The sequence below is a fragment of the Syngnathoides biaculeatus genome, chromosome 17 (assembly GCF_019802595.1).
Source record: "Syngnathoides biaculeatus isolate LvHL_M chromosome 17, ASM1980259v1, whole genome shotgun sequence".
NCBI lineage: Eukaryota > Metazoa > Chordata > Actinopteri > Syngnathiformes > Syngnathidae > Syngnathoides > Syngnathoides biaculeatus.
The window spans coordinates 14,736,502-14,759,996 of record NC_084656.1 but is presented as its reverse complement, the minus strand read 5'-3'; the positions used below and the strand labels follow the sequence as shown (position 1 = coordinate 14,759,996).

At 39.0% G+C, this 23,495-nt stretch overlaps 1 protein-coding gene and 1 pseudogene across 7 annotated transcripts in view; one reads left to right on the top strand and one right to left on the bottom strand.

Annotated features, from left to right (window-relative positions):
* The window catches only part of cntfr (ciliary neurotrophic factor receptor), a 283,752-nt gene that overhangs the window by 187,405 nt on the left and 72,852 nt on the right, over nt 1-23,495 (top strand). For all 7 annotated transcript variants that reach the window (XM_061801928.1, XM_061801931.1, XM_061801929.1 and 4 more), the window contains one exon: nt 5,947-6,180. In XM_061801928.1, the coding sequence (XP_061657912.1) occupies nt 5,947-6,180 (234 nt within the window). The remainder of the gene's footprint in view (nt 1-5,946; nt 6,181-23,495) is intronic.
* Nucleotides 5,515-5,633, bottom strand: LOC133491285 (5S ribosomal RNA; annotated as a pseudogene).

Genomic DNA, 23,495 nt, shown 5'->3' with positions numbered 1-23,495 from the left:
ATGTTTCTATCTATCTATTCTGATAAAAGATCAGCACATGTGTTTCTGAGGCTGGGCATGTGTAACCACTGAGTGAAAAATGTGATCCTCTAAACCAAAATTGATCATTCCAGCAGGCTGCATTTCAGTATGTCAGCCTATCCAATATTTTACCATTGAACTTTTAAAAGGCGAGACTCCCCTTAGGCATACAAATGTGATTCACTGATAACGGCACCTGTGAGTTACGACACGGTTGGAAAGCGACACGGTCTCACACCGTTTGATACATGCATTCCAATGAATCTCCAAGTAGCGCTACACACTGTCACACACTGTAAACACACATACATTGGCCGTCATAACTGCAACGCACGCATTCAGTGTTTGGCACAGCACAATGGAAGATAATTCTTGAGAGGGTAAATCACAATGCCAAACTTCCATTTAATTTCACGCCATAACTTATCGATGATTTCTTCTTGAGACTCCCACTGATAACAGACGTCCGTGCACAAACAAGCAAAGTCACAGATGCAGAATGATAGAGCAAGTCACACACTGGCACATGTGCGGCCGTGAGACTTTTTGTCGCACAGTTGGTGCTCCATAATGAAAATTAATCACTGATCTAATCTAGTGAAGGGGAGTGTTTGGGTTATGTGGCTGATACAAAAACTGTGTGACACTGTGAATATTGATCTGCAAGCTACTGTATGTTTCTGGGTGCCTGTAATATCTACTTCCATTCAACCCTTTTAAATCCTTTGTATAACACTTCCTCATCCTCATCATTTAAGAATAAAAAGAACATTTCATGGCGGGATGGTGGACAACTGGTTCACACATCTGCGTCACAGTTATGAGGACCCGGGTTTCAAATCCCAGCCCCGCCTGTGTGGTGATTGCATGTTCTCCCCGTGCCTGCCCATGTTTTCTCCGGGTCCTCCAGTTTTCCTCCCACATCCTAAAAACTTGCGTGGTAGGTTGATTGAAGACTCTAAATTGCCTTTAGGTGTTGTGCCCTGCTGACGATCAGTTCAGGTTGTGCTGAGACTCTTCCCGAAGATTGCTGGGGTAGTTAGTTTCTAGCACGCCTGCAACCCTTGTGAGGATAGGTGGTTCAGAAAATTGATGGATAGATGGATGGATGGACATCTAAATGCATTACATTCTTCTGGTGTGCACATTAGAAACATTGTGCTGTCTGTCAACAAAATGCAAGCTAAACAAATCTAATTCGTTGATGTTGCGTTACCAGTTTATTGGTGCACCATGCTTTAGTAATGTTTATCCTGATTGGATTTTTATTTTTATTTTTTTTACATCCTTACATTCACGCTTATTTTGTTGATGTGATTGGCGAGAATTATATTGTAATGGTGCACTTTTTGTACATCCTTGTAGTTACATGAAATTCAATGTACAAATTGAGGACTACTCCGTTAAAAAGGCACATGTAGTGTCACGTGTAACAAAGCCCATCATCACTTATGTTGAATGAATAAGCAGCAAATGGTCCTGTGTGCTTGTGTGTGTGCGCGGGTATGTGTTTGCGTGTGTGTGTGTGTGTGTGTGTTCTTTAAGTAACCTCTGGGTAGATGTACTTGTAATGTGCGGCAGGTCTAAGCACCATTGACCTTACAACATGGTAATGCTGCGCTCTAGAAAGACACAAGTGGATATGCTGCATATAAACTGCAATGAACAGAGTGTGGGTGAAAAATTAAGTGCCCACTAACACCCCAGGGTGACTCTGTAGAATTCATCCATAATATTCAGCATTTGGTATTTATGAAAGCATTAAAGCATTATTAGATACTTTGTTTCTGACACAGTATATGCAGTAGGTTGTTTTTGGACAGTGGATCTTCTTAAATGATATTTAATATTATTATTTTTTTTTTTTTTAACCAGTTGGTATTTTCATTCATATATATTGCCATCAATGAACAATATGCAGTACATTGAAAAAATTTTTTCTTAAATTCATTTGAATTATTTCACAAAATATTTCATGAATTGGGCGGCATAGTGAATCAGCTGGTAAAGCGTTGGCCTCACAGTTCTGAGGTCCTGGATTCAATCCCAGACCTGCCTGTGTGGAGTTGGCACGTTCTCCCCGTGCCTGCGTGGGTTTCCTCCAGGCACTCCGGTTTCCTCCCACATCCCCAAAACATGCAACTTTAATTGGACACTCTCAATCGCCCCTAGGTGTGATTGTGAGTGGCGCTGTTTGTCTCAATGTGCAGCTGGGATAAGCTCTAGCACTCCTCGTGAGGATAAGCGGCGGAGAAAACGGATGGATGGATTTCACGAATTCAAAAATTTCCAAACACTACTCTGTATGCCAGCAGCATGACTTATTAATGGTTTGGACGCTTGTATGACAGTTCTAATGTTCTAGGTTTGACTCTCATCTCTGGCCTTCCTTTGTTGAATTTGTTCATTAGTCCTGTGCTTTTATGGCTTTTCTTCTGGTATGCCATATTCCTCAACACATATCAAAAACATACATGTCAGGGTCACTGAAAACCTAAAATTATCCATAGGTACAAATAGAAATGTAATTACCCTGAAACGGGCTTGCGACCTTTCCAGGGTGTACCCCATACTTGATCCGAAGTCACCTGGGGTTGGCTGCAGTTCATTAGGGTTGCAGAAGACGTATGCGATGAAAGGGAAAGGGGAAAAAAAACAGATCGATGCACAATATGCTGTTGATAATTTTTTGTGTTTTCAGTGTTGGCAGTTAAATATTTCTCTTCACAACAGTGAGGAAAAATGCAGCATTTTGTGGCTGTTTAGTTTATTACTTTCCTCCAAGAGAATGTGTTATCGACTCTGGTTTGTGTCTCGAAGACTTTGAACTTTGTGAAGGACATTAATGATTTTCATTCGCACTTGATCGCTCATAACATTGTTCTAATGCTGCTAACAATGCCCTGTCTATTACAAAAAGATCAATAGCACTTGAGCTGAATGCCATTATGGTTATTAGGCCTACTTGCCCATATGGTGATGAGGCATGAGGGCATTATGCAGCACTGTGTAGGAGTCGCTGCATATGCGTGAGTGAGTTTATTCGTCAGTACATCTCTTACCCTACGTTGAGTTTTGTATTAATTTTTAGAATATATTAGATGAATAGGTGATGAATACAAACTTTTCAGGAGAATACAGAGGGGAGTGATTTTGTTTCAAGGTGAGGAGAGAGAATGATGGAGAAGGGAGAGTGAAGGTGAGCAAAAAAGGAAGACAGAGTGAGAAAAAGATAAAAAGGAACGCAGGCACCCAAAGGCAGTGAGAATAACTTACAGCGGCAAGAAACAAAGACAAGAAGCCAAGATAACGGCAAATAATCACGACATACCAGAGTATGCAAACTCTCACGGCACACCTGTCTGAACGTCGTTTATCTGACTATTATGCCCCCCTCACCCCCAGCGTGAAAGTAATAAGACTAAAGCCATAATTTAGAACACGTCAGGATAATTCTATATATGTTTTTCATTAAATACCTGAGGTACTTCATCTCATCAAGCGACGACGCCACTGATACTTTTTTGAAATACAAGCAGTTTTCCAGATATTTTTTTTTTACACGTGAGAAAAATTGGAGGAACATGTCCTGTTCAGTGTAAGTTGAAACACTTATATTCTTTGTCCTCTGCGAAGAACAAATATGATAATTTTGGCTTATGTTTGTACTATATTTTCCCCAGGGAGTATAGGTGCAGAGACTAGAAGGAGCAGCACAATGTCCATTGAATTGATTATAGAATGTGATTAGAAAAAAGCCTCTTAAATTAAATGCATGCTCTTTAATTATCGTATTACTGTATCTTTTTTTTATAAAGTACAATATTATATTGAGATGTGTTGCTTTAGTTTTTAAGGCTGGAATAAATTCATAGTATCTACTGTCATGTCAGTGGTCACGAAATGAATTAAATTTGAATCTCAAGTCACCACTCATTTATTTCCATGTAGAGGTTATGAATGCAGCCTGTTCCAAAAGAAGCTAACAAAATATGTAGCAAGTATCTTAAAACCATCGACTCTCTTTGGGTAACACTTTGCTGCCCTCCACTCCTTGTTTCAAGTACAGTGACCAAAAAGGCGTACATTGCATTACAGGGCCATATATCAGGGGAAACATACATTTAATAACCTACTGCATCTGTCTTTCAATCCAGCTGTCCATCCATTTAGCTGTCATTTTCATGTTAGATATCAAAGTGACTACTATACTACACTGTACTAACGGAGATTTTTGCTCCTGTTTTTTTCTACGCTAACAAGGACACCAGCATCAACATCAAAGCTAAACATCAAAGTCAGGCTGCTTTTATGGAAATGCAAATACGTTTTTATGTAAATAAAGACACTTTTTTCCCCTTTGACAGAGAGCGAGAGATCAAACCAAATTGGGAAGTCTTGCCAGTCATATTCATGTGCACACACTATTTTGACTGTGACTCATATAAATTTGTAAAGATGGCTGTGATGGGCAGTGTGAAGAAGGGCTGATTATGGGAAGAAGGAGTGACTCAGGGCAGGATTCAAGGGATGAAGAGGTCAAAGGGGCTGATGCACGGCTTAGAGGCGATGCAGAAAATGAAAGAGAGACAACAAATCATGTCTCGTTAATGTTAATGGGCACAGGGATTTTTCACATGAAATATAAATGGATGTGTTATGGGACATGAAATATACATGAATAAGTGGCTGACATCTATATCTACTGCGTTAAGAGACATGTCAGAGGACACTGAGAGAAGGGAGCCACTACGAAAAATCTTGACATTTGATCCCACTTGTCTTCTCTTTTGTGTATTGACAAGAACTTTTGAAAAGACAGGGATCAATATTTCATTGTTGCATTTTGTTGAGCTGTTGATCCTTAGTATTCAAATGTTAATCTGTCGTCTTCACTTTGTGTGGTCCCGCAGGGTCCCGTGGGACTTATCAACAAAGTGGGGTCTCCAAAGTGCACTGCTGTAACTCAAACTCCCCTTAGGCTCACATATATCTCCTAATCCTGTAGGCCACGTTCCCTCCACCATCACTTTAAACCATTGACGGAAGTATGAATATAATACACGGACGGACAAATAAGATATTTATAGTCACGTTTCACTTCAGGGTTGAAATTAGTATCATAAAACAATAAATATGGATAGTGTAAATGTTAATCTGGTTTACTGAAAGAAAAAAGGAACAACGAACATGTAAAGGGCATTTTATTATATTTGCAGTATTTATGATCAGGAGCAACAGCATAATAATTGTCCTTTGCGCTCAGCCATGTCTAAAAACAGTGATGAAATCATTCGTTTTACAAATTCTGTAGGGCAATACCTCATCCACGCTTTAGTTCCTTTTTCATTTTTTTTTCTCTGAATATTATATTTTTTTCCCGTTGGGGTTCGCCACAGTGCGTCATCTCAGATAAACGCACATTTGTTTGGCACAGTTTTACGCTGGATGCCCTTCGTGACGCAACCCTTCTGCATTTTAGCCGGGGAGAGAAGCTTATAGCACCAGGTATTCCCAGGCGGTCTCCCATCCAAGTACGAACCAGGGCCAAACCTGCTTAGCTTCCGAGATCTGACGAGATCGGGCTTTCTCTGGGTAGAATGACCGTAAGACTGCAAATTGTAATATTTCAGACAATTCTATTCTTTCAACTTGTGACAACTTTTGTAGCCAGACTACCCAAGGGGGCAAAGCGAGACTAACATACAATTCCACATGCACATTTACACACACATTCCAAAATCTTGTGGAAAACGCTTCCAGAAGAATCCAAGCTGTGAATGTTGCAAGGGGTCACGAATTTATGTTCTTTCATATTTTTCCTGTCAGTGTAATGTCCTTTTCAATGTCAACAAATTAACCATGTATAGTCAATCAGGCTGTAATTATTACAGAAAATTAATCTATGCTTCCACGTGTCTCAAGTTGCCAGGAACCAGTATGAGCGAATGGGCAGCGACGTCACCATGCAGTGTGGCTCCTTGGACAATGATGCGTCGGTGTCATGGAAGGTGAACGGGACCGACGTGAAGGCCCAGCACCATCTTGAAGGCCCCAGACTGATACTGACCCAAGTGGACCTTGGCCACAATGGACTCTACAGCTGCTTTCAGAACCCAAATGGAGAAAGGCGTGACACCATCAACCTCCGCATCGGCAGTAAGTACACAGACAATCGTCTGACAAATACTGCTGGCCAAACAGTCGTGAGTCTTTTATCATCCGAGTTAGGGCACTTTGGTTATTGCTTCTCCAGAAAGTAAACATGAGACCGATTGAAGTACCCATCTTGTGCAATAAAATACCTTTTATACAAGTAAAACATGCTTATACATTACATTATTAAATGAGGGAAAAAAAGTCAGTTCCTCAAAGCTTGCAATGTGAATTTTATGCTGCCTCAGCTTGTTTATATGCAGCCAGATCATTTAATCATTTTAAATATAATTCTTGTTCCTTTACACCAAATGCGGACTAGTGTGCTCAAAATTTCCGCACATTTTGGTTTTCTAATTCACAGTAAGCTGAAAGCCCTAGTAGATCATAACTTGTGTTGTTATTATTATTGAATATTTAAAATCACAATGGTAGGTGTAGAAGCAACAGCAACATTTAAACTAAATGTATCTACAGTATTATAGTGGCCTGTAAGCACCATTGGCCTCTTCTCAGGAGTTATCTATCCATCTTTAAGATGTTGGTTTTATACCTCTGAATATGAAATACCCTATAATGTGGAAGTTGGATGAGTTGCAATAAAAGGCTGCTTTGTGGCAGATATCCAGAGTACAAAAGTACTTATTTTCTCTCAATAGCATGGTTTGGTTTGGTTGGATTGCTTGGATTTGAATTAATATGTACTGTATCATGGAGTAAGTTCAACTAATTTGTCATGATACGCTCTACCGAGCAATAGAGTTTAGCTAGGGTCACATGGTTATTAGGTATACTACATCCTGATTTAGTTAGCGTCTCAGCCGCAGCTTTGAAGCTAATGGCGGATCTTAAAAATAGGTGCATGATCTCTGTCGATAGTGTCTCAACAGTGAGTTTAACCTTTTTTCTTTTAGCCAATCCAACACACAAGAATATATCAGTATGTCTCATACGCGACATGCAGCAAGTGCATACTTGAATTCACGCAACGCTGCCTGTTGCACATGCCATCCCGCTTAAAATGTCAAAATAATCATTGGCAGATAAGTCAACTGCGACAGGCTTCCACAGCTCCGCCGTTAGAAAAGCACAACCATAAATCATGATATTCCCTCAAATAGATCGCTCCTTTACATAATTGCCCAGTTCTGATCTGCAATTAATTTAATAAACATCCATCGTCACTAGTTGAGTAAGTACGGTAATCCAAAAGAACCACAAGTGTGTGGTTCTCTTTGGATTTGAACATTAAATTAGTGTTTGTTTAGACAACAGAGATTTAAAATAAATGTAGTGAAGTTATCACATTTTGGGACATTTTAAATCAAATTTTTAAAAAAAAGTCTCTGATGACCACTGTGATCATTAGGCAGATGCTACCTTGCTAGAGGGTACAAGATGATAACTGTTTAGCGTCAATTATGGCCTACCACTTTAACGCAGTGCCAAAAATGACAGACTTTGAGGCAGCTTAATCCATCACTTTCCTGGCACTGAATAGTATATTGCACACTATACACACCTGAACAAATCCCTCTCTATTTTTAAGATTTCTAATAAAGTGATAACCTTAGGCTAAGGTCAAAAAGATAGTTTGCAATAAAAATAGATAATGTGATGAAATTAAAAGTAAGATGGATTCACATGACACAATAAAATCCACAGTAAGTTTGGTTAGGTTATTATATTCCATCCTTCTGTCATCTGAAAAAGTACAGCGCCAAGAATGAGTCATGCATCCTGTACAGGTGTGTGCGACTCTTGCACATGTAACATTTCCATGCAAATATGTGATGAATGAGTCTGTTCTGGAGTGTGACAGTTGGGTTAATCTTACTGGCTATGATGAATTACAGAATGCTCCAATAATACCAAGATGATGAGCATTTTATGTGATGGTACATCATTTCATGCGGATGAATGATTCATGAATGACTGACATACAAGTTAGACTGTCTTTTCAATGCTCGTAATTTTGTGCATCATAATGACACTTGTTTTGGTTTCAAGCTCAAGTGTGTGTGTATTTGGGAGAGTAGAAAATACCATTTCCATCGCATAAATATTCATAGAGGGTCAATTACAATTTTGTGTGCTCTAAGACCATTGCTGTTGCCTACTTGTTAGTGTAATTGTCATGATAATAGTTGAGGGTTTTTTCTTATTCACAATAACACTGGTGTATTTGCATTTTTCCACACTGCCACCTATAAAACGTTAAAAATGCTGCACAGCCACAGCGAGTGTCACCTCGAGAAGCTACACTTGTCGTGATTATTGTCATGACGGTAGGGGGATTTTATGCAGAGTTTATTACTCACACCAGGGGCTTGTTATAGTTAACACAGTGTTACCAAGAGGATAACAAAGAACCATCTGTCTTTCTTTTTTTTTTAAGTCTGCAATCTTTTTTTTAATGCTGTTTTCCTCAAACTTTGTGGTTTCCCTCATGATTCCACCGCTTTATGGTTTGTGGAATTTGGTGGCATGTACTCAAACAAGAATGAATGAAACAAGAAGTTACAATGATTCAAGAAAAAATCTGAACACAACTCATGCAATGACTGTATTGCTTGTTGTAAACGACTACAATATCCCATCAGTATTCCTCACATACTTTAAAATACAGCACTCAAAGTAGACCAGAATAGCTTATCCACCATCCACCGGTCCATCGTGCTGGTTCAAGAAAACAATCCTGTTCCAAAAACATCGTCTCAAATGGCATTCTATAAGAAGAATTTCATAACTGAAGAAAACGATACCTTTTCTGGCCCGTGTTCGGATATCAGGTGGTGTCAAATGCAACCCATTTTTGGAGGTGGGTATCCATCAAATTTGTCTCAGTGGAAGTCAAACTGGTCAGTGTGCAACATGTTTGAGATGGAATGTGGTTGTTTGTAAGCATGGGCTGTTTACATATGACATAGTACCTAATGGAAATCGAAATGTTTAAAATATACGCACGTGTGCCTTCTCAAATTATCTTTGACATCCTGTATAGGGATACTTGTTCAAGAAAAAATGTAGGAAGGTGGAGTCTTCAAGTGACAATTCATATAAAATAAAAATGCTCTGACAATAATCGACAATTATATCTTAATAAGCATGAGGTCATAAAACTATACATCTCCTTGATGAAATAAACCATGCCCTGCTGTCATAACTGTGTAAGTTATTACTGTCCAGGGATTTTCATGTTTTTGTCCCCCCCCCTCCCATTCTTCTATCTATTGCTGTCCTCACTGGACATCAGCAAAGAAATTTATAGCCCCAGCACTTGGCTGCTGCACCCATCCAGATATTCAGCCACACAGCTAACACAATATCAACCGCAGTGGGTCATATATCCAGCCGCTCACCCCGGTGACCTGTCATGCAGTCAGTCCGCGGGACACACAATCTACCCGTGCGCCGCCATTCAGTCAGCAAAGCTGTTGGAGAAGCCTGATAGTTGGTCTGGAGGACATCTGAGCAGTGAACCAGCAGCAATTCGCAGGTCAGCTGCTCATGCGGTGAGGAAGTCACTTGAGCTGACAGTTACATTGCACTAATTTAGTCAAAGTCACCTATGCGGCACATCATCCACTAATGGGGTTACTTAACTACTTGTTAGGCAAGCAATTATATTTACTGTAGTCTTTTTGCGTGAAACAGGCATATTTTGTATGTGAGTGCAAATGGTTGTTGATTTATAAAGCTAAGCAAATTTATTTGTATCGCGCATTTCATACACGAGGTAACTCAATGTGCTTTACATGATTAAAGGCATTTGAAAACAAAGAGATAAAACATTTAAAACGGGATAAAAACAAACAAAATATAAGAAAAGACAGTTAAAAACCGTATACAGTGCAAGTGATATGATCAATTAGTGGATATATTCTAAAAAGCATGAGAAAAAAGAAGTTTTCAACCTGAATTTACAAACATTCACACTTGGGGCTGACCTCACCTCTGTTGGTAACTTATTCCATTTGTGTGCGGCATAATAGCTAAATGCTGCTTCACCATGTTTGCTTTGGACTCTGCGCTCCACTATTTGACCTGAGTCAGTCGATCTCAGAGCTCTACTGGGTTTGTATTCTGTAAGCATTTCTTTCATGTATTTCATGTATTCAGGACCTAAATCATTTAGTGATTTATAGGGCAGTAGCAAAACTTTAAAATCTATTCTAAAGCTGACTGGAAGCCAGTGCAGAGTCTTTAGGATTGGCGTTATATGCTCTGACCGCTTTGTTTTGGTCAGAACGCCAGTTGCAGCATTCTGAATGAGCTGCAGCTGTTTAATACTCTTTTTGGGGAGTTCAGTCAGAAGACCATTATATTCTACATCCGTGACTTGTGATTGGCTGGTGACCAGTTCAGGATGTACCCTGCCTCTCGGCCGAACACAGTTGGGATAGGCTCCAGCAAGCCTGTGAAACTAGTGAGGATAAGCGAGACAGAAAATGGATGGTTGGATAACTTACTTTGGCAACTTTTGGTCTGACACAAAAACCTTTGCAGTATTCGAGGAAAAAAAAAAAACAACAACAACCTTAAATCCAATAGCCCCTCTTACTAAAGACCAATTAAAGAGCACTTACACTACACATACGCTACACATTGGTATTCATTGCAATCTTACACAGAATGAATTGAAGGTGGATTGAGTTTCCTTGTTAAATAATCGTACAGTACATTGCCTCCCCACAGGCAATTTTCACAAATACACTGGCACATGCCAAATGATTTAAATGTTGTTTCCCTGGGCAGATTGTATTTGTGTGTATATCCATGCTAAGGCACACACGCCCATGCCCACCCAGGGGACCTGTGCTACATCGCTGGCTAATGGATTTGTCTTGTATCATTGCAGACAGATCGCTATAGGGAGGTTGAATGCATAAAGTTCCGTCTCATCTGAGACTTGTTGTTCAAACCAGGACGTGTTTGGCCCCCGCATGCAAGGCTACTGCAAGAACCACTCATCTTACATTTTAATTACTCCCCTTGCTTCGCCCACTATTCTGTCAATCACAATAAACCAAAAAAACAAAAAACAAAAATTACCTGCCTGAAGCATATACATGGCCATGGACATTAATTCAACTGTTTGTCATCTGAGCTTCTCTCGTAATAAAACAGCTACAGTAAGTATTTTGAGAAAATAATTTGTAATTTCAGGTAAATTTGAAGAGTTGTTAAAGTTAAAATCTTCAGCCAAATGTGACCTCCGGCTGCTAAATAATACCTTTGCTGAACCTAAGCAACTTGGTCACATTGGAGGTTGAATTATTGTGTCTCGCCCTTTTCAGGTTTGACAAAACAGGAGAATGAAAAATGCAATGAGAAAATACAAAACTTGGGTCTAATATGTGTTTTTTTATGTTAGTTTTGCAATGTCACACTTTCATGAACATATTTCAGACAAGTGGCTCATGTCCGTTTACTCTTCTTGTCCTCTTTGACCTGATCGCAGTTTTTGGCACTTTTTGTATTAAAACCTTTCATCATTCATCATTGGCTGCGTAATTTCCTTTTCAGAAAGCTAAAAAGTCAGAATGCCACACAGCCCTGCGGGGGTTTTGTTTTTCATCTCCAACATTCCTCAAGGTGTTATCTTCACTCGCTAAAGTTTGTATTTTCACTTATCTGCTCATGATTCACAGCATCTCACCATGCAGCCTTGCTGTTGGGGCATTATTGTTTTTTTTTCCAAGTTATAAAATTATTTTTGCCAAGGTTCCCCTTTGGAAATCACCAACAATTTTGAGCAAGGTAAAACCAGGAGCACTAGGGGGTTCTTGATAGTTTCCTCGAAAGAAAATTGTTCTTATATTCTTGAGCAGCGCACAAGCCCCGAGTTAATAATCCACTCAAGTTCATTTTAAAATAAAGTTGCAATAAAAAAAACATAAATAAAATATAGAACGATTGTATGGTTACCCTTAGAAACGTAAGACAAACTATCCTGGTTGGTGGAAATGGGGCTTAAAAATAAATACAGACCATAAGATAATATTGTCATCATTATTATGTTTTATGATCCACGTGGTGGACCAGGCAGTAGTACTGGCCGCATAAGAATAATTATGAAGAAACTTCAATCCCAGCTTTTTGGCCTTTCTTGGGGAATATTTTCAAAAAAAGCATTCCGTTGAGTTAGATTCTATTGCTGATTAACACTAAAATGGGCATGCTGATTTCAAAATTGCTGTTTTTTTTCCCCTAGCACATCGGGTTTTTTTTCTCTCTCTGCAGTCTACCCTTCAGGTAAGCAAAAATCCATTGATTCGCTGTCGTAAGACTTGCCAGCTGATTACGATTGGACTCATCTCCAGCTACAGTACGTGGCTACGAGGTGTGTGCACTTAGCACTCAGTCAGTACTATAAATATCTGCTTAGAGAAAAATACCATAGTAGGAATTAAATGGATTTGTGCCATAACCTTTGTCAAACATAATTATCTTGAATAAACATTTCAGTCATGCCCGTTTCATTTTATTGTATGTCAATATTTGAAACGTTTTATAAAACAAGCATAACTCTTTTAGTGCAGTATTTTCCAGATTTTTTATGAAAACTGGGATTTATATGCATTGTAGTTAGCATGTAAAGATTATAAGTGTAAAAGATTTGTTTTACCACCGCCCAGTCGTAGTGTATACTCGATTTCCTATGTTTTCTCCCCCCATTTAGTTTTGTCAACATCCTATTTCTTTCTTTTTTTTTTTTTTTTTTTTTTTTTTGCTCTACACGCAGGAAAACTGCAGCTTTCACATCACTTTATTGTAGCAGACAACCATAACAAATGGGAAAATGGGTCTGGTTTAAAAAGTCAATGGAACGCCATGAGGGAAATGCAAACATTCGAGAAAAGGAAAAAAAAGGTCGTCGTGTGTTCTGGTCTCTTTATATGAGTTGCGTACCGGAGAACTCTGCCATGACAGATTGTTCTCCCCTTTCTTCTCTCAATGCTGCTGTTTCAAAAGAGATGGTATACCATTAAATCATTAAAGACAGGAAAGTACTTCTGGAGTTGACCGCTCATATAGATTGAGTGTAACTATTGTGCCTGCGTTATTGTCAGAGGTCAGCAAAGATTTTCAATTCCTTATCCTATTTGTTGACCTTTCCTACTTCTATTCCCCTAGTCCACAAGTGTCTAATTCATTCATCCTTCATTTTTAACCACGGCTGTCTTTTCCCTTGTTGTAAGCTGTATTATTTCAGTTTTCATATTTTTTTCAATTATTTTTTTTTTTATCTAGGTTCTCTATGTTCCCCCTTGTTCTAATCCTTTTATAAGACCACTTAGTCTACCTTTACTCCTCTTTGCTATATATTTATTTAATCATTTTGTTACCAGTATTTGCTTTGCGGAAGTCGCTCGAATGCCATTGAGTGTAATTCATTCATGCTTCCATACAAATCTAAGAAATTAGATCACACCATTAGGGTACACCATTCTCTAATATTTTTAGTCAAAGCAATTAAAATGGGTGAGAGAGAACGTGTAAAAGGTTGATTATTTCTTCCTTAATTATTACCCTATTATATTAACTTTCAAATTCCTACACCTCTCATTTATTCTTAGTTTGTCCATAAACCCTTGCTTGTACCTTTTTTCCTCATTTCTATGCACAACATCCCTCACAATTTTGGGGAATTTTGCAATTATTGACGTACTTGGGTTTACTGTAAATACATACAGAATCGAGAATGAGGCTGAGTTTGTCATTATTGCGACCCATTTTCTTTAGTTAGATTTTTTTTTTACTCTTTTTTACTCTTCACTTAGTTTAGTTTTGGCAATTGATTTGTCTGTGCATCTGTGTGTCTAAGCATAGAGACCGTGGTAAAGGGAAAGAGTGAAAGAATGACACAGGAAAAGAAAGACTCTGACCAGAAAGTATTCCCCCGGGCCCAGAGTCCAGCGGAGAGTTTGGGTTTGCTCCATTGACGTCAATCAAGTCGGGCATGCTCAGACTGACTGAAAAAGAGAAATATATATCTGTGCGCATGTGAGAGAGAAAACGAGATAGAGAGAGCAAAACGAGATTCAAATGTTTAATGTGAGACTGGCACTCCTGCTCACCTGTTCAGCCAAGACTGTCCACACCCTTTTCTGTTGAACGCATCCTACCCTCAAACCAAAATTGTTTAAAGTTATTTGACAAAGCAAAGAAACTTAAATTTGAGTCATGAAGATTTGAAGAGTTTGTTTTTCTTCTTGCATTCTAAAATTCAATAATGACACATCCAGACAAAAACAGTGCTTTCAGGCAGTACTGCATCTCCTCTTCTTAGCTTTGATGTGACCATGAAGGGTTCTTATCGTGGCTTTTCAGAGTTCTAAAATACGGGTTACCTTGTTTCGTAAAATGAAGTGTTCGGAATGCCTTAGTCTTCTTCATGCATACAGACAAACACACACACACACACACACACACACACACTGAAATCAGTTTGTTCAACATTCAATGTATTTTTTTTTCTTTTTTCCAAACTACAAAACGGTCACAGACAACAGTCCCTGCACAGAAATCAGTCTGTTCACAAAATTTGTGGTCTTCAAATCAGATCAACTTTTCAATACTATGCGTTTCATACATAGTATGTACAACAACTATGTGGTTCTTTCTCAGAGGTGGTACAATCGTACAAGGTACTGGACCAACTGCCTTTCATCTCATAGAAGGTCTTCTGTCAGAGATCATGTAAATTAATGGGGTTCTTACTTTGACAAAACATTTTCATCAAGTTTAAAGCTCAAAATAAAAGGAAGCAAAACCAGAAATATATAAATATTTTTTTGCCCCAGATGAGAGCAGAAAACAAGCTTACATTGGTTTGCGCATAATGTGTACGGACCCTTAACACACATATTGTCCAATGAAGCATCTCCATTTATGTGCATGATCACCACATTGCTTCTGCATATCTTGACACGTGTGTGTGTGTATGTGTAATGGACTAGCTACTAACATAATTTCATGCTTCAGAATAAAATGAGAAGTCAGTATTCTATTCAGGTCATTTCTGTTTGTCTGTTTTTTTTTTTTTTTTTTTTTAAAGAGTGGAGATCATCTCTTATTAGTTATCAGATTTTGTTATCGGAAGTGATGGATGCAGCACAGACTAAATCTTTAAACTGTCTCTGTTGAATATATTTTGATATTCGTCAATCTCATAACAGGAAGCAAAACAGCCATTGCATGACCTGTTTCAACCCAGCAAGCAGCCAGTTGTATGTCAGTCACCTTAAGGCTGCTGCTCCACGAGTGACACCGATTGAACGCTGCTGAACTGTCAAAACAGTTTGCAAGGTTTGGCAAGTGCTTTTAGGAGCTGCCAATCCGTCAGCCGCTGGTTTTTGCCATGATAAAAATTGAATCGCCGGTGCATGCTATCGCAACGTCACAGATTACAGCCAATTAAAATGCGCATAAGATTTCACTAATGCTGAAAATACTAAAAATACTAAAATACTATTCTTGTCCACGTCTTCTCACTGCTTTCTTAACTATTACTTCCTTTTTATTGATTGATAAATGTGCTAAAGTACATTATACTGCTATGTATGAGCAGCATCAAAAGCCTGTACACGCTCAATGTTCAGGATGTTCATATAGCCATCTGTGCCCTGTAGTGTGCAAAATAGGTACTCCGGATACTATACTACATACTGTGTACAACTTATTTACACATTGTGTCAGTAAAGTATAAAAATACGTACATTATATAAACTATAAACGATTTAAATATGTCTGCTCGTATGCTGTTTGGTTTTCTGTGACTGCCCATTTCTTGTTCCTTATTATTTCTTATTTGCACGGTGATGATGCATCATTTAGAGCATTTTGGGTTCCGCATCTTCCTCGAGGATACTTGAGAGTCCTACCAAAAACATTCCAATTGGCACACACCCACGCTAACAGTGTCTCTGATGAATAAAGGATGTCTTTCTGTAACAGCCGAGTGGCTTCAGCAATTCTGTCCATTCGGAGAAGTCTCAATTACACCAGCTTGTTGGTGCGCACTCCGGGGACCAAGCAGCTGCGAGCCTGGACTGTGGCTAAATGGGATGTTCCCAAAGGATAGGAGCAATCACAAAACATGGAACAGCATAAGAACAGACAAGAAGGGAAAGAGGCAATGGCAAGAAGAAGGCAACTCGAAGTAGAGAATGGAGTCTACGAAGATATGCAGTTGAATTATGTATTTACAAGACTGTGAATTCAGAATTTCTGGGTCACACTTTTGGCAAGCATTGTTATTGTAATCACAAAAGGCATGCGGAAATGTTCAATTACAATGCGTCATGTGAAATCAATACAGAAGAAGAAGAGAGATTTGGGATGTCGAAACTTGATTTGGTGGAGAATAAACAGTGACTCCTAGATGATCACACAAACAAATGCACCGCTCCGCACATACCCGCAGTCATACACACAGACACACGCATGTTGCGGCGGGCAGATGAAAGGAGTTCCACACAAACGTAGCTCCCGTATCCAAATGAGCAGTGCTTATTGTGGAAAAACATAGAGATGTTGATCTTGGCAGGACAAGAATGCGGGTTATGTGTTTGTGTGTATAGCATTGGTAGGGCCCGGCTTGCTGTTGTACTTCTTGCAGGTTGGTGTGACACATACGCATACGCGCACACGCTTTTTGACAGCCTGCTAGACAACATTATGTAGAGGCAGAGCATGCAAACTCCATGTAGGCTAGGCCAAATTTGACCTCATAACTGTGAGGCAGATGTGTTCCGTACATATATATGATAATATTTTTGAGTAAACTGGAAACTAGTTGTTGGCAGATTTGGAGCTTTGCAAAAGGGTTGGTTTTGCTACATTTCAGTCTCCCAATTGCCATCATTAGCTTCACTCGACTCCATCATATTCTGCATCTTCCCTTTATAACTGCACGATCCTTTTTATTTCTTGCAAGCATTCATTCGCTTTCCTTTCCCGCCTGTTGTGCACCTGCTCTTGTTCTGTGCAAGAAAAAGCCTTGTTATTTTGAAAGTATTGTGGAATGTCACAAATTCTCAAACGTCACAAATTCTAATCAGACGGTGTACTGCGGCGAGGTAAAATCTTTGTATCGTAACTGCACTCAATCATTCAGGAACTACAAAACATTTGGGATCTACTTATTGTAGATCGTATGAGAGAACCACCTATCATTTACTTTCCCGGGCATGATTCCAGCACAGTTAAAAATGAGCCCTGGGAAATTAATTGAAATATTTCCTTTAAAAAGACTGTGCTGAACAGAGAGGAGAAAAACGTGAGCAATGGATATTTACATAATCAAGTACATGTGCAAGAAAAGGAATGATTCATTTGAAATAGACTTGTCAGAAACTTTAGTGTTAATAAAGAATGCAATTTTGTTCCGCGCAGGTCTGCCACCAAATGAGAGTGTGAAACTTGTCACATCAAAGTGACTGCTCAGCCTAGTGTTCGAGACATTAACACCCAGGCGCATGGATCAAATTCAAATTAACTGGAGGTATCGTTTTCATTCTGTTCCCACAGATTTGAAAGTCCTTGAACACATTGCTATGACATATCCATCAATCAACTCTTTGAGTCCCTGTAAAATAAGATGGCTTCCTGTCTGACTCAAATCTAATTTTGGAAAATTGATGGATAGACACTGTCAAAGCAGAGCCAGGATACAGAAATCTGCTGTGAAAGTGTGTTTAATACCTTTTGTTAGGAACCCAGAAGAGAATGAAATAGCTCACTCACAAGCGTGGAACCTCTAGCGTCAAAAACAACCAATCAGTTAGGATGATAGCAGAGGTCAAAAATGTCGAGATTTGAAATCTGATCCAGTGTTAAACTGACATCATTAAACCTTTATAATTGTCAGGGAGACGGAACGGTGGATCAGCTGGTAAAGCGTTGGCCTCACAGTTCTGAGGTCCCAGGTTCAATCCCAGATCCGCCTCTGTGGAATTTGCATGTTCTCCCCGTGCCTGCGTGGGTTTTCTCTGGGCACTCTGGTTTCCTCCCACATTCCAAAAACATGCAACATTAATTGGATGCTCTAAATTGCCCCTAGGTGTGAAAGTGAGTGCGGGTGTTTGGATCGATGTTCCCTGCGATTGGCTGGCAACCAGTTCAGGGTGTACCCCGCCTCCTGCCCGTTGACAGCCGGGATAGGCTTCAGCATTTCTGTGAACCTCATGAGGATAAGCGGCGAAGAAAATGGATGAAATGGATATTGTCAGGGAAATGTTTACGTTAAACGTCATGTTTAACCCTAACCCCTAACCCTAACCTAACCCTAACCCTAACCATATAAAATAATTTAACTACTGCTAGTACTCATCGAATGCTTGCTGAAATATAACAGGCCTATTTTTCATGAAAATGTTAGTCAAAATCATGGACTCCCATGTTGGTATGTACTCCCAAAAAAAAAAAAAGACAAACTTTTAATCTGAGAGAATTCTAAATTACCAATTCTATTCTCCTTTCCTCTGCTAACTGGCATGTGTGTGTGTGTCGTTATGAATGTGCAGGTGGCTCTGATACAGAGACAGATTTACTGAGTTCGAAAAGTTAAGGGAAATAATTCCATCTTTCTTTCAGTATCTCTGGAGGGGAAAGTGCATTAATAAGAAGCGAAGATGAAATCATCGGAGCAGTGCAATAGTCGACTGTCTTTGCACCTCAACCTGCACCTCAGTGCCAACTCTAGTTCTCATTAATATAAAGCATTTAATTTCTCCTCTTTTTTCCCCCTCCATCTGTTTTCTGCTCTGTTAAAATTTCTCCCTTCGAGCCAATTTATTACTTACACGTCTGTAATATTACCTCGCTTTCCCTTCTTTATGGCAGCATTTCTTATATTTGCCTCGGTATCACTGAAGTGTTTTGATGGGAGACTTCCTTAACATCTTGTCAGTGAAAGTGAATAAAACATGTTTCATTTCAGACCCCACGTACATCACACATTTTATAATTAATGAACCTGGCGCATTTCTCAACCCCTGCTTCTAAACGAAAACTTCAAAAGCCTACACCTTGGAAAAGACACAAATTGTGACAATCTCCATACAATAAGTTGATATTCTTGACCACCTACACTTTAACGACACTGAATTCCTATAAATTCTATACCGGATATGCTCCAGCAAATATACATTAGTCACCAGTAATTGGAGATTAGGTTTGGCATATAAATTAGCTTTGACCTCAGGCTCCTCATTTATTTGTAGGTGCCCCAATGGATTTTCTCTTTAATCTTAATATTTCTTCTCCTTGCTTTCCTCTTTCCTGGTCATCTTATGCATGTATTGAAAGTATCTTTTTGCCTTAGTCATTAAATATTTTTTTTAAAAATCATTATTTTTTATTTTTTATTTTACCTCGGTAGTCTTCTCTATAATCACTGTAAAGCTTATTAGGATATAATTAACTTAATTTATACTGTGGCTAACTTTTTCCACTGGTACTGTATTTTTCATGACTCAGTAGGGGAAAAAAATATGTCTAAATGGCTTTTTGGGAAATGAGGAGGCAATTAATAACATCCCAGTGTTGCACTGATCATGGAATCCATTCTTACAAACTTTTCTCAGCCATATTTTGGAAAAAATGAGGAGCTCTTTTCAAAATTGCTATGAAAGTTGGACGATTTAGATTGGTCAATTATATATTGATTAAACATTATTGTCAATATTGTGATTGGAATTTGGAGTAGTCAAGAACAATATGCCATCATACCGAGGGCTGTTAAAGTGTATACATAAATACTTTTTGACTTGTCATGAAACTAATTGAGTAATCACTGTCAATACGAACAAAGTTCGAGTTTTATTGCGCGCATGGTCATAATATCGTGGCTAGTCGATTTAAGTTGACCATGAGCCAAGAACTTCCTTTGGAATTGGGTGCGTAGGTTGTGGACAAGGGAATATCTGACTTGACACTTTTTTTTTTTTTTTTTTAAGAGAAGCATGGCAAATCTGATGAGTGAGCACAAAAACTACTTTTGTCGGACTGCGTTGAAAAAGTTCTGCACTTTAATTGTTGATGACATTGTATTTTATATGTTAAAGTGACAAAAGTGTCTTATGGAGGATTTTTGTGACAGGATTAAAAGGTGGAGCTCGTTCCCCTGGAGAAGAGTCAAGTTATGAATTGAAATTTGATTGGCAGTCTCTGGTCATATATTACTCCACACAGCTGACTTGCATGTGACCACCAAGGGATTGATTACCGCTTAATGCGCCCTCCACAATTACCTTTTGATTGATTGGCAACCAGTCCAAAGTGTAGTCAGCCATTTTCCTCTTAGTCAACTGAAATACACTCCAGCCCACAATGTGACACCAAAATGGATAAAATAGAAGAATAGACATTCAATTAATTTTTGAAAGAGCCAAATGGTGACAATGTTGGAACACCGACAAAACCAAGCATGTCTGTCTTTCCTCCAAAATGTATTAAATCGTGTCTGACCATCTTTGCTGTCAGTTGATAATAAACTTGGTCTTGATGAATGATGCGTTCTTATCTTAATGGACAGGAGAGGCTAGAGAGCACACTCAAAGGTATGAAAGGTCTATAAATGCATAGATGTATGATTCCAATGTGCTTAGCCAAACGGACACACATTTACGGTGTGTTTGCACAAGTCCAAACTCTCTCAAAGACGTGCGCGAGGAGAGCAAAAACATTCAGATGCATTACGGTATCTGTACAAATGTGCACACAGCTGGGGCTATATCCCTCCTCCCTCACTGATGGCCGTCGGGGAGTCCTGAGTGGGATTATTTATTCATCTAGCAATTAGATACATAACTATACCGGGGAGACATTGCCTCCCTCTGACTCAAACAGAAAATTCCTGAAAATGGGTACACATTTTGAACTAAATATTTTAGTTTCCAAAAGCATTCAATATGTAAGACCACAATTGAACACGAGCCGTCATGCTCAGCATGACATTTAAAATATTTACGGTTTTCATTCATCTGATGCTCAATGAAATGATTTCACGATAAAATTTGAGCCTTCTTTGCAAACAGCATTGGGATTATGAATTCGACACACTTGTCAATCAAGCAAAAGTTGCAAATGTCTTTTGAGGTTGGATTTGCTGTTTCTAAGACAGTAAATGTCCCCTGTGTGAAATCCAGGAATGGAAAAAAAAATCCATTCCAGTGGTCGTACATTCACATATTAAACATTAAACTTAATGTTCAAGTAATTTTGTAAGTAACATTTTAGCACAGTTAATTGTCATATTGCAAAAAAAAAAAAAATGTAATATGAGCTATTCTTAATGATTAAACGTAAAAACGATAAAACACATTTGTTAGCCAGACTTTAAGGGATAACATCCTGGACGATGACTTACTTTTCAACTTTTCTTCGTCCTATAAAGTTAAGTAAACAGAAGCGAGAGAGAACTCTAACTCGGACAGATTTAAATTATTTTTCTGTTACTTACCAAACAAACAAGAAACTTTATTTATTCATTAATTTTTTTGTTTATTGTTTTATGTACAGCACTTTGTTATAGCCGCGTTAGTTGTGTTCTAGAAATTTGAGTTGAGGTAAATGGAACTATCATCACTGAAAAAATGAAAGTACTTGTGAAGTGGTTCCGGGATTTGGGTTGACTCTTGGCTTGTATCCCCATGGGCCCAATCTCTATACACACACATACAATCAAACAGAGTTATTGGATCAAAGTCGAGGTTTTACAGACAATGCTTTACATTTTTGAAGAGCATCAGATTCCTACTTCAAATGGTAATCCATAAATTAAATATTGCAGTGACACTTGTGAAATAAATGCGGTGGCGTTACGAGGAATCCGTCTCATCAGTTCGGTCATATGAGATTACAACCTGACATTTGTCCTCACCGTCTCGATACGATGACCTCCAGGCTAATGACCAGCTATTGTCAAACACCTCGAGCATCAAATACCCTTTTGGAAAATGTATTAGAGGCGCTTATTAGATCTCGTCGCCGGTGTCATTATAGATTTCAATTCCAATGGTCTAAGTTGTTTTCAGGCTCAGGATCCATTTTCCAGGAGACAATGTCTGCTGTCCACTGAGGTTTAAAAAAAAAAAAAAAAAAATGAATTATTCATATGTGGCGCCTAGCTGACAACAATTTATCATATCTTTTAAAATCCTTTGGATATAGGAATCTTTCCAGTTGCTTATTATAAAATTCATAATGCAGGAAATAGCAATGTCAAGGGCAATGTCCACAGCTTTGGAAACACCTGTGAATCGGGCTTTCATTGCACATTACTAAACCTGCATGTCCTTCAAGGTGAAAGGTATTACAACCGATTGGAAGGGAATTCAGATGCAAAGCTGAGCCATTAAAGTGGGATTAATGGCCTCATGGGTAAATGAAACATAATTTATTCGATTACATTATGGTGTCATACGCTGGAGGTGCTAGGGTAATGTGATGCAGGGGTATCATTACGCTTTTGATGTTTAGCTAAATGGCTATTTGGTTGTTTTTTTTCAGCAATGTGCTTGCATTGTCTTTAAAATAGTTAACACTTGAACTTAAGCGAGGTGTGGTACTGAGGACATCCTGCAAAATAGACCCAGTCTTTGTAAGCGTCGCCCAACTTCATTGTGATAGTACTAGTGATGTCAGAGAAGTGTAATATCTCTACCAAGGAGGTTTGCGTTGTTCGCAACCTTTTCGTGAGAATATGTGGCCAGGGAGGACATCATTAAAAGTAGTAGTGGTGGCGCAGTCAAAGCAAAAACTCCAACATCCTCACTAACATTGAATTGATGTTCATTATCTCACACCCTCCTGGAACTGCAAAGTTTTTGGTCGGAGTTGACAATGGCTAAGGTCTGTCCTAAGAGTGCTCCTTAACCCTAATCCAATGATTTGGTTTCCTTTATCCATCGATCCATTTTCTTTGCCGGTTATCCTCATGACGGTCGTGGAGAGTGCTGGAGCCTATCTCAACGGGCAGGAGGCGGGGTACACCCTCAACTGGTTGCCAGCCAATCGCAGGGCACATAGAGACACACAGCCACACCTAGGGGCAATTTAGAGTGTCCAATTAATGTTCCATGTTTTTGGGATGTGGGAGGAAACCGGAGTGCCCGGAGAAAACCCTCACAGGCACCGGGAGAACATGCAAAGTCCACACAGTTCACAGCTGGGATCGAACCCGGGTCCTCTGAACTCTGAGGCCAATGCTTTACCAGCTGCCCCACCATGCCATCTGGTTACCTTTATTCTTTTCTAAATACATATAGCAACAATTTTTGTACAGCTTTTATATTGTAGGTCATCCG